This window comes from Astatotilapia calliptera, chromosome 18, assembly GCF_964374335.1.
Source record: "Astatotilapia calliptera chromosome 18, fAstCal68.1, whole genome shotgun sequence".
In the NCBI taxonomy this organism is placed as follows: domain Eukaryota; kingdom Metazoa; phylum Chordata; class Actinopteri; order Cichliformes; family Cichlidae; genus Astatotilapia; species Astatotilapia calliptera.
This window is the reverse complement of record NC_137439.1, coordinates 7132275-7143602: the sequence shown is the minus strand read 5'-3', so window position 1 is coordinate 7143602 and position 11328 is coordinate 7132275. Positions and strand designations below refer to the sequence as shown.

The 11328-nt window shown below is 40.5% G+C and overlaps 1 protein-coding gene across 8 annotated transcripts in view; it reads right to left on the bottom strand.

The window, feature by feature from the left end:
- Nucleotides 1-746: 746 nt before the first annotated feature.
- Nucleotides 747-11328, bottom strand: part of LOC113010761 (ATP-dependent 6-phosphofructokinase, platelet type-like) — a 48186-nt gene continuing 37604 nt past the window's right edge. For 4 of the 8 annotated variants that reach the window (XM_080293002.1, XM_080293001.1, XM_080293005.1 and 1 more), the window contains 8 exons: nucleotides 10450-10537; nucleotides 8866-9018; nucleotides 4778-4942; nucleotides 3440-3501; nucleotides 2702-2813; nucleotides 2287-2386; nucleotides 2077-2182; nucleotides 747-1759 (listed from right to left, as the gene is read on the bottom strand). In XM_080293002.1, coding sequence (XP_080149128.1) covers nucleotides 1603-1759; nucleotides 2077-2182; nucleotides 2287-2386; nucleotides 2702-2813; nucleotides 3440-3501; nucleotides 4778-4942; nucleotides 8866-9018; nucleotides 10450-10537 — 943 coding nt within the window. In that variant the 3' untranslated portion in view covers nucleotides 747-1602. Of the gene's footprint in view, nucleotides 1760-2076; nucleotides 2183-2286; nucleotides 2387-2701; nucleotides 2814-3439; nucleotides 3502-4777; nucleotides 4943-6830; nucleotides 6984-8865; nucleotides 9019-10449; nucleotides 10538-11328 lie in introns of all 8 variants that reach the window. The other 4 variants (XM_080292999.1, XM_080293003.1, XM_080293000.1 and 1 more) reach the window with 1 other exon arrangement.

Below are 11328 nucleotides of genomic sequence, written 5' to 3'. Positions count from 1 at the left end.
GATATTTGTGTAATATTTCTGCCTGGGCTCAAATACTTTAAAGGTAGTTTTAACAGTAGGCAGTGGGCAGCACAGTGGCTAGCACTGTTGCCGCACAGCAAGAAGGTTCTGCGTTCAATTCCACCATCAGGCCGGGGTCTTTCTGTGTGGAGTTTGCATGTTCTCCCCGTGTCTGCGTGGGTTCCCTCCGGGTACTCCGGCTTCCTCCCACCGTCCAAAGACATGCAGCTTGTGGGGATAGGTTAATTGGAAAATCCAAATTGCCACTAGGTGTGAATGTGAGTGTGAATGGTTGTCTGTCGTTGTGTGTTAGCCCTGCGACAGACTGGCGACCTGTCCAGGGTGTACCCTGTCTCTCGCCCCATGACAGCTGGGATAGGCTCCAGCACCCCCCGCGACCCTGAAAAGGATAAGCGGAAGCGAATGGATGTATGGTCTCGTTCCACAATCGGTGTCCCCATTGTCCTGGTAATTTACTGTTTTTTACAGAATTACTTCCTGCCAGAGTACTTGAACCTAAGTAAATCTCATGGTTCTGCTAGTTACTGCTTTACCAAGATGGCTGCAGATATTTTGAAGCCCCTGTCTAAATGAATGGATAGAAGTTATACTGGTGCCTGTGTGAAGTTACACAACATTACGGTTTAATTTATGACTCAATCCAACAATCAACATCTCAGGCTCCTCCCATCAAACAAATACAAAGAGCCAGCCACATAAAAGTGAGATACAATAACACAAAACAGTTAGAGTTTCAACACAATAAATGCTTTATTACTCTGTGAAAGAACACGTCACACTGCCAGCACATAAATGTTGCGTAGTCTCAGACACTCTCCGTCTCACTGAGGAGCTACAGCAACAGCCAATTGGACCCTACTTACAGATAACCACTACAAGATGCCAGACACAACGCCCAGGGTGGATACAAAAAGCAAAGGCAACAACACAACAAACACACAATTAGCAGGTGACAGGACACACAACCAGCTCGTCCCAAAACCCCCAGAAGAAAAACATCCTTCAAGTTTCAACATTTTATAATCAACCTGGCCAACATGCTGAAAGCATGTGATCCTCGTGAAATATATTCTCTCTGTATAAGCAGCTTTAGGGGGTCGTATTAAATATGGGGCTCAAAGTGCAGTACAAGGTAAAGGTGACAAAAGCCGGATTTCAGCCAAGCTGTGTTTACACAACATTTGCTCAGCTACATATCTTCAAGTAATAAAATTAGATATAGCTACTCTTTAGGAGATAAAATCTAAATACTTATACAGTACATAATGAACAGGGTCCATATATGTGTGTTTACTTATATAATACTTTTAGGGATCTATAAAATAAAATATTAGCGCTGCTAGGAAGTTCACACTACTTAATAAAATCTCAAATCCCATGACCCATAATATAGAATCCCTTCTGAAAAGTGCCGTGACTTTACCATTCAATAGAGCTTTTAAAATAACCTATCTTTTATAATCTACCTTAACGTATTTGCAGTCAGTCAGCAGCTGATCAGTCAGTGAGTGAGTAGCCGTCACTGTTTTGTGAAGCTGTTGTCCTGTTGAAGTGAAGCTCTGCGTGTGGAAGTGAGGCGGTTCAGATGGCCGTTGAGGTGTTGCTGTCTTTGGGTCGGACCCGCGTCACGTGTTCCAGCTGCCCGGAGTCGGACACGTCATAGCTTGTCTTATACTTGGCCAGGATTTTCATTAGAGGACGGAGCTTCAGCCACCACTGCTCCTTAGGGATCCTGTGACTGAAAGTAGAGAATAGACGAATGTTCTCTACACTATTTCTTAACCACAGAGATCTTAAAAGCAAGATTAAAACAAAAAGCCTGGGACCGCTGCTTCAGAGAATTTTAAGGGAATTGGGTCAGAATATTTTCCAGGTTTGTTCTTAATAATCTGGTTCAGATGCATTAGCACTACCTTTTGTTTTTAACTATGTTAAAGATCTGCAAATGGTCCTCTAAAACATTTTTCCTCTCACACAGTAAGTAAGCTCAGCTTGTGAGCTTACTTACTCAGGGTTGTGAGCTGCACTGCTACAGATATTAAACAATCTTCTTACACAAAGTCTGTCTCGTCCCGGAGCTGCGCCACAGGCTGAAAGACCAGAGTTCTGCGACGCATCCCCAGCAGGCATGCGGTGTCCTCCGAGTTCGCAAACACTCTCCCTGCAACGAAGAGAAGCATCAGCTTTTGTAACTGAGGCAAAGCAATTTCACACCTAAATGTTCTGCATCCTCGCTGGAATCAAGTGTCACATTTATGTGCTTGCCTCCTTTGTAGGACTCCTTGAGTGTCCGGGTGATCCACTGCATGGCTTTGGCTGCAATTTTGGTACCAAAGTTTCTGTCAAAGGGAGATGGAGCTCCTCCCTGACATGGAAAAAAAGTCATATTTATTCAAAATAAGGGCATTACATATAAAATATCACAAGTCTAGTATCTAAAATAATGTTAAGTGCACTTTTCTGTTACACTATAACTCTTAATTTTGATCACTTACAATCACTAGTTTAGCAACATAACTCTACACAGTAATGTCTGCAATATCTCCCAGATAGACAGGATGGATGGATAAAGGATAGCAGATATTTTGTGGATTTGGCTCCTTGCATCACAGATTGTCATCATTGCTGATAAACATATCAAGCACAGCATCGCGTTCATTCATTTGTGCACGTGGCCAACCTGCTGCATGTGACCGAGGATGTTCTTCCTGCAGTCGAACACTCCTCGCCCTTCCTCAGAGTAAAGCTGGTAGATGAAATCTGTGGTGAAGTTCTCGTTGCAGTTCTCATTTCTAAAACACAGCACAAGGGTAACAGGCCGGTTAAGGGATCGCTTCACCAAATAACAAGTGCTCCCTTAAAAGAAGATGCTCTAAACAATGCCTGAACCCATTTATCAACTAACAGAGGACACAGAGTCACCAGGCTGCTAAGTCTCCACACACCAGCGTTCATATACCCTTCATCCAGGCTCTGCTTTTCACTGCATGCATGCATAGAGATGCTGTGATGCACCACTATGTTTGAGGGCATCTTAAAATAATGAAATTATGCAGGCACACAATGTCACCTGCACTCGGTTCAAAATACAACGTTTGTCCTATTTCCAGACCTCGGTCCTGCTGGGAGCAATTTCCAACAGCGTGGTGGTGCAGTGGACTAAAATAACCTCAATAGAGGACATGAAATAAAGTGTAAGGTTAATCAAAAATCTTTTATTTGCCAAAATGGTTTTATATACATAATTGAGAAACACTTATTTACAAATAACGCACTGCAGATGACATTTAAAAATAGAGCATTTTGCATTTTTTGTTCATCGCAGACGTACGCACAGGTCCGTACAATAAATCCCACAGGCTTGTGTAAGGTAATGCATCTAAATGTAACTTTAAAGAATGAAGGTGTTTAGCCTCACCTGAGCACCAGTCCCCTCTGGATGCTCGTCTTCATCTTCTCTGTCAGATGCTCCACGTTGGCCTGAAAACACAGAGTCTCTCACATTAAACCTGCAAGAGCAACTCTCACTCTTCAGTCTCTCATTGCAGAGTGAAGAGCTGCAGGTAACATTTACACCACCATGGGGCGCCATATCTTGTCTTTTACCCAGCTGGTGAGCCCAAGAGGGTTAATGCAACAGAAATGCAGGTTTACGACACCACACACATGCGCTTTTTACTGCTTCTCATTGTGATCACTGAAAAAGTGTTTGTTTGTTTTATTACCTATTCATGCATTTTTATGGTTGAAATTCTTTGTGACACGTACTAGTTATAGTTCATATGCAAAGGCAGACTTCTAAAAAACTAAATTGTGCACTGCGCCCAGACTTTTTAAAAAGAAAATTAGTTTGACAAAATTTACAGAGCATAAAGAACTCAACATTGTTAGATTAAAATTAAGTAAAACATACACAGACAAAATAAATAAAAAGACAATTAATATTAAAAGTGTATGTAACAGGAACATTGTAAACAATAATAGTCCTGACGTCTCTAATCTCCCTGACCTGATCTGTGTTGATGAGATCTGTCTGTCATTGAATGACTGATGCAGCTCAGAGGTTATTAATAAGTTGCTTCATGTGCACTGCTATAATCTGGGTCACCTGCACAGCCCTGAAACATCCAGGCAGAGGCACTGATTGACTAACGGAAGCTTCTGCACTGCACTGCAATCAGTCTGCTCCACTACTGCTAAGGATGGAAATGTGCAATGTAGTGAAAGGTATTAGGCTCATTTCCAGCTCTATGTTGCTTATTCTGAACTCTTGATTCATAATCCAGTGCAGGGTTGGCTGGAAGTCTGTGTTAGCCCTGCAACAGAAGAAAGTGGACGGATGCCCTGACTTTTCAAAACAAGCCATTTTTAGCCAACTTTCTTCTAACTGGCTGCCTGTCGTAGACAGAAAGCTTGAACATTACGTGGGTGGGGCTCAGTTGTGTGGCTGAGATGACCATATTAGGAATTTCTGTTCTTATTGACATCATACAGAGCCCAAAAATAAAAAAGCCATGTTAAACGGAGGATTAGGAGCAGTTTGAATCCTGAATGTTTATGCTGTTGCCCTCATAAATGGTGTTACCAATAAAATCCAGTCATGAAACATACAAAAAATAAATTAAATGGAACTCAAAAAGGACTTGACAGGAATCATGGCTATAAGAGTCATCGAGAGGTCTTGGTATTTTCTGATGATGAGAGGAGACATGAAAATAAGGCATTTTCTGTTGGATACAGACTTTTTCTCTCTAACCTGAAGGTCACGGATGTCAAATGGCTCCTCGTAGATGTAGACAGTGTCGGCGCCTGCAGCCAGACCACCCACGGTGGCCAGGTAGCCACAGTAGCCCCCCATTGTCTCAATGATGAACACTCGCCGCTTGGTGCCGCTAGCTGACTGTTTGATGCGATCACATGTCTGATTCACACACACATAAAACAGTATACAATCATTAAACAAGAAAAATATGTTCACGCAGAGAGCATGCAAATGCAAAACACACTGTACACACAAGTAGAGCTGACAGGAATATTTTATTTATCCTGATAATATAAGAAGGATTTGTGAGAAAACATCTGAGCTTTTTGATTGTGGGTGAAAACTGGTAAATATGATTTGATTTGATTTGATATACCTTTATTAGTCCCAAAATATGTCATATATGTCATCACTTTGTAAAATAAAATTAAAAAGAAAAGAAAAGATACCTGCATCAGCTCTACTTTAAAGTACATAAAATAGCTGAGTGTCCTTAGAGATGCACAGATTGACTCAGTAACTCAGTCCAGTCATTTATTTTACAGCCTGTCATACCACACTGAAACTAATTTATCTGATTGTTTAACGTGGCAGTCGACTGGCTGCATGTGGACAGACCAGGGCATGAGGCTAAAAACGTGCTTATTTCTTCAGACATCTTATCATCAGTTTTGTAAGTGGAGGATTTATTAAATGCAAATATTTTCAGGATGTACAGAACATTTGCAGCAAAAGAGTTACTCTGCTGTGATTTTATTTCAGGCCTCGCCCAGTTCAGGTGAAACTAGACGGTATGCAAATGATTATGACACCCCTGATGTAGATGGTCGCGGACTGAGGCTACATCCACACTAGCCCGGACAGATTTGAAAACGGTGTCATTTCTGCCGCTTATGTACTTTTCGGCTCTTTGAAACGTCGAATGTTGAGGAAAAGCACCGAGTTTTTTAAATGGACTAACAATGAGGTGGAGTTGTTGCTGCGAGTAACACAAAAGTACAAAGTTGAAAAAGCAAGTGAGAGTTAAAGAATTTGAAGAAAATCTATCTGGAGCAGGTACAAACTGATATTAATCTTTAAAAATTCAGAGCAAACAAAACAACTGCTGTATAATGCCCTCCGCTATCTTAGTTTAATTGGTCACATGACTGCATCATATGACTAACATGCGTTTTTGCTGTCCATACTGCAACGCCAAAGCACCCTTTCCAAATGTATGCATTTTCGAGAGCGTTTTCAAACCGCTGCGTTTTCCATCAGCGAAAACGCCTTCTCAGTGTGGACGGGAGGCCAAAACAGAGAAAAAACAATGCGCATTAGTGTGGACTTTTAGCCTGAGAGGGTTTTTTTCTTCCCAAGAATAAATAAAGAACAAAGGAGACTGTAAAGAACTGGTAAATTTACCATCAGAGTCAACCTGTGTGTCCCTTTAGTCTAATCAGATGATTTCAGGCTTCCAGATGAGGTGTCCTTTCCTATTTACCTTCTCAAAAACACTCTTATTTTAAAGTCTTGTTAGTTGGCTTCACCCATCTGGTACCAAATGCACAAGAGGCCAGAAATAATCAACACAGTCAGTAAAACACAGGAACAGTCACTGACATGCATCGTACTCACTGACACTCGGGTTTTACTTCTGTTTACTCATTCCTCTCTTAAAGTTTTAGTAGATGAATTGGCGTGCATAGTTCAAATGACTGCACCTTGCAGGACTGGATCCAGTTAACCAAGTCTTTGCTGTACTTTCTTTGCCCTCTTTGCCTTGTTTTTGTACATAATGAATAAATAATAAAGTACATTCTCTACATCCTCCTGGATGGTAACGGAAGATAATAAAATCGTCATATTTCAAATACAACAAACCAATATTAATGCACGAGGCACATAAGCAACATCTGCTGTTGTGCTGATCGAGCGGTCTTTATTTTAGGATTTGTGTGAACAACAACAGTTTTGACACTTTTAAACCCAATTTTTATTAACGGTAACACTTCAGCATATCTGTAGCTCTTAATATCTCCCCTCATCTCGTTTGCTGGGCCCTTACCTCCACAATGGCGTTGAGGGATGTATCAGCTCCAAGACTGAGGTCAGTGCCAGGCACATTGTTACTAATGGTGGCAGGCAATATGCACATCGGGATGCAAAACTCCTCGTAGTCAGCCCGGGCCACATACAGCTGCAGAATGGACTCAAAGGCCTGATGACGGTAGCCGTAATATGGAGTTAGACCACTAGGGGGAAGACTACACATCTAAAAATGCCAGTGTGCCCTTTAGTGGCTGCTTCATGGTGCCCAGTGACTCCCTTGTCTTGTATCCTTCATTATCATGATAGCTAAAGCTGTTTGTTAATCAAATGCCAAGTTGCAATATCCCCGTGGATGGATGGATACTTTATAAAACACCATTGAATGCACTTTTCTGTTTCATACTAGCAGCTTTTTAAAACATAAACAGCCCAGCCCATATTTGTCTGATCTGTCAGGTTTTAATGTTGGAAAGGAGTGTCTGTGATGTAAAGATAAACCCATTACTGCACAGACAATCATCAGCATGAAATCACTAAGGTGTTCCTTCTCATCCTGACAGGAAAAGCTTGTTACCATGAAATTCTGAATAGTTTTAATTTGACATGACATATAATTCTTTAAAGATGGTCTACTATACACTGTACAATATTTACAAACCCCAAATTGTTTGAAATTATAACCTGCTGCAACCTTTAGGGTTAGCATTTTAAAAGGAAGGATACAAGACAAAGAAGTAACTTTAACTCCAATGAGACCATGAATATGCAGCTCTGCGTGTGTGTGCATGTGTGTTTGTGTGTGTGTCCTGTAGTGTGTGCAACTGGCTGGCTCTCTCCAGGAGTTGGGGGGACTTTGGCTTCTCATTGGCTGAGAGTAAATGGAATGAGGAAGAGGGGTTGCATCGTGGTTGACATGTAACGGTGTCGACGCGACGAGGTGAGACTCCAGAGGCAGTCGGGCAACGTTTCCTTTTATGTTCAAGAAGCAAAGAGGACGTTTTTTTTATTTCTATTTGGTTTTTTTGTTTTGTCTGAAGACAAGAAAGGCTTTCTCAGATAAGAACAATAGGAACTACGATGTAGACCACAATCAGTTATGCAGCAAACAAACTTACTTCCCAAACGCAAACAGTGTTCCCGTTAGACTGAACCTTCCTGCTGTCTAGTTATCTGCCTTTTACAAAACACAAAGAAGACCGCATGAACACGCCAGGGTCACGCCAGAGCATGCCACAACACACCACTGCATGCCCTAACACTTACCTGGGACCTCTGCTGACCAGCCCGCATCCAGCAGCAAGTGTTTTCTACTGTACTTCATGCTGATTATTAACAGTCTAATGTCTGCATCAGCTAAACTGAGCTGAGTTATTTGGCATAGTATGCGTTGCCTGTCCTAACTGTAAGGTCTTGTTTCTATTATCTTACGGTTGTGTTTATGTGAAAGCAGTAAGCCTGTACTTTCCATTTAGTTCTGCAAAAACACAAGTTTGGTTGTTAAGCGGGAGGCCAGTGTTTACACAAAACATTACAGAGCACTAGCACTGAGTGCTTCTTAAAATGTCTCTGTCATGTGACCTGAGTTTCAGTTAGTGAAACTACGGCACTTCAAAGTGAAAACTTGAAGTTAAAAATCTTACCCAGGCACAGCTGATTTCATTTCAGAGGGAACCAATGAGCAGGTCAGAATTTCAAATATTTGTTTTTTAATCTGGCTTTTTTGTCACTACTCCTAAACTGCCAAAGTTCAATTAATGGCAGCTCTAAGCCCATGCACAAGATTAAGAACCAATTTTTGACAATTTATACTAAATAAGAAACAATAACAATAATATATTTTCAATTTCTGAATTTAAACTAGAAAACAAATGGATCCTGTAAAAAGATCTAAACTGTCTTGACGTGTGAACTAAATCTGACCTACTGCTTGTTAATGCAAGGATGCGAGCTGGCAATCAGCAAATCCCGAACTCTGAGATGTGTTAAGTCTGCATGTGTGTTAAGTCTAGAAACACACACACATACATTCTCTCTAGCCCAGCCACACTTACGTCAGTAATGGCATTCAGAGCAGTGTCTGAACCAATGCTGAGGTCTGAACCGGGTATATTATTGGAGACGGTGGCCGGGACCATAACCATGGGCACACAGAACTCCTCATATTTGTCCCGTGCAGCAGCGAGTTCCAGTAATCCCACGTAGGCCTGCAGTAGTGAGAGCCAGCGTCTTAGTGGTCATTGAGTATGTACACACAAGTGGGGGAAAAGTGAAGAGCTCTAATCCCCAGGACTTTGAAGGTGCAGTGGACAAGAGGACACAGGTGAGTTTTGAGGGAAAAAACATGACAGGAAGAGCTGGGAACTTACTGGAGATAGCAAAGGTGTGTCCAAAATCCATACTACACTCGAGAAGAAGATATTATCTACTATAAAATGGAGTATAGTCCACTAATTGATTCATGGGCTAGCACCAAACGCTGAGCATTGCACAGCTTTGATTTTGTCGAATGGAAATCAAATGTTTCACTTTATTCACCAACTTCTGCAAGATGTTTCATTTCTTCATCAGCTACAGCAGGAGCTAGGTACTACTGTAAAAAAGAATCACTGCATTACTAAAAGTGGCTTAAGATAACATTAACTTTTACTTCTATTGTTATATATTGATTAAAGCTAAAATTTTAGCCAATCATAACTATGATACATGCAAACTAATAATCTGAACATGTTTGCTTTAGGAATCATAAGTTAACTTGTGGTGGGCGTGAAGGAGGAGGCGGCTTTGAGGTGGGAGGGATCTGCTGATGAGAGATGGAGCTCAAGAAATGGAGTATGAAATGAAAATTCAGTGATGGGATGAAGAAACGTCTGTGAGGAATGTACTGTTAGGAGAAGCCAAGGGGAGAGAGCCAGGCCAATCATGACGGGCAGTGAGACACACACAGGAAGTCAATGTTGCAGCTCCTCACATAAAAGGACAAAGACAGAGACAACGTTCATTTTTGGCCAAGCTACCAAAGTCAAAAACCTTTTCTTTTAAATGGCATGGTTGAATTGTTAAAGTTCTTTGTTAAAATAAAAGTTTTATGCTGGTTTCATTTAATCTCTCGATTGGACAAAGAGCTTGAAAAGCATCAAAATACCATAAACATCCATTTCAATGTCATTAAATCTATCTATATACATGCTGGCTTTGCAGCTTGGCCAACAGTTCATACTGACACATGGACAGACAGGGAGAGAGCCTTAAAAATTTAAATATGTCTTCATTATATTTTGAAAAAATATTAATATAGAAAATGTGTTTTGCAAATTTAAAATGTCAAATTGGGTAAATTGGTGAGAAACAAATGGACCAGAAAATGCTGAGCAATACAACACATGGCAATCGTAAAATGCTGGTGGGAGACGGTGCTTGATGATGCTGATACAATAAGGTTAGCCATTTTACATTACACAATAACTCTGCTTTTACAATATCAGTAGCTTTTTTTAATGAAACAATAGCTGAATTTAAGATTTTTTACTCATTGTATTTTTCTAAATGATAAAAAATGGTCAGAGATACAATATTGATAAAATGTGATTACAAAGAAAATGCTTTAATTTGCAATAACCAGGAAAGGTTATACATACCTCAAACCCTCCGACCACAAGCAGAGCATTGATGTTATGAATCCTCATCTGCTCAGCGATCTTATCCAGATGTTTTCCTGGAAGAGTTCTGACACATAAAAAATGATTAGTCATTAAAAAGGCAAAGGGGATAACACTTTATCATGTACATTTAATGTTAAAGCATTTAACCTTCCTCTTGTGTTAGCTTTCTGTTATTATCTTTTATGTTAATGGATAGTTTTGTGTCTTAAATCAACCAAAAAGTTCCCTCAAAACAGTGGTTTATCATTCAAATTGTTTGTAATCTTGTTAGGCTTCCTTATCCATGAAAAGATGGGTTTTAATATTTTTCCTGTGGCCCTCAGGCTCTTTCTTTTTGCAGCACACCTCTCATTTTCATTCCGAAACTATAGCAAATTAAACTCAAGAGATTTAAAAAAAACTTGTAGCAATGTAACGTAACATATCTCTGAAATAAATCGGTTTCATTTATTTTTTATGTCAATATTATTAACTATAATAACATTCCTGTGTAATTCTATCAATTCGATGCACAGAATTACACAGCCCGTGATGCTGCTTTTTGCATCCAAGGCTGCCCAGATGTTCATTTACTCTCACCTCTGCCTTTGTGTTGAACATTGATGGAAAGAGCTCCACCCATCTCTCCCAGACATCCCTAATGGGAGCATGCGTGTCAGGTTTGCTCTAGGATCTATCTATCTATCTGTTGTAAAATCTGAGGACTCTTGATATCATTCAAAAGGTCTGAGTGACATTTTTGCCTGGAAAATATGCCTGCCTGTCGATGCTTCCCACATACCATCAGTGGTCTCATTGCTGGATCTGTACACTCCAGCAAGTAGAACACCAGTATAGGCTTCCAGGTATCCCATG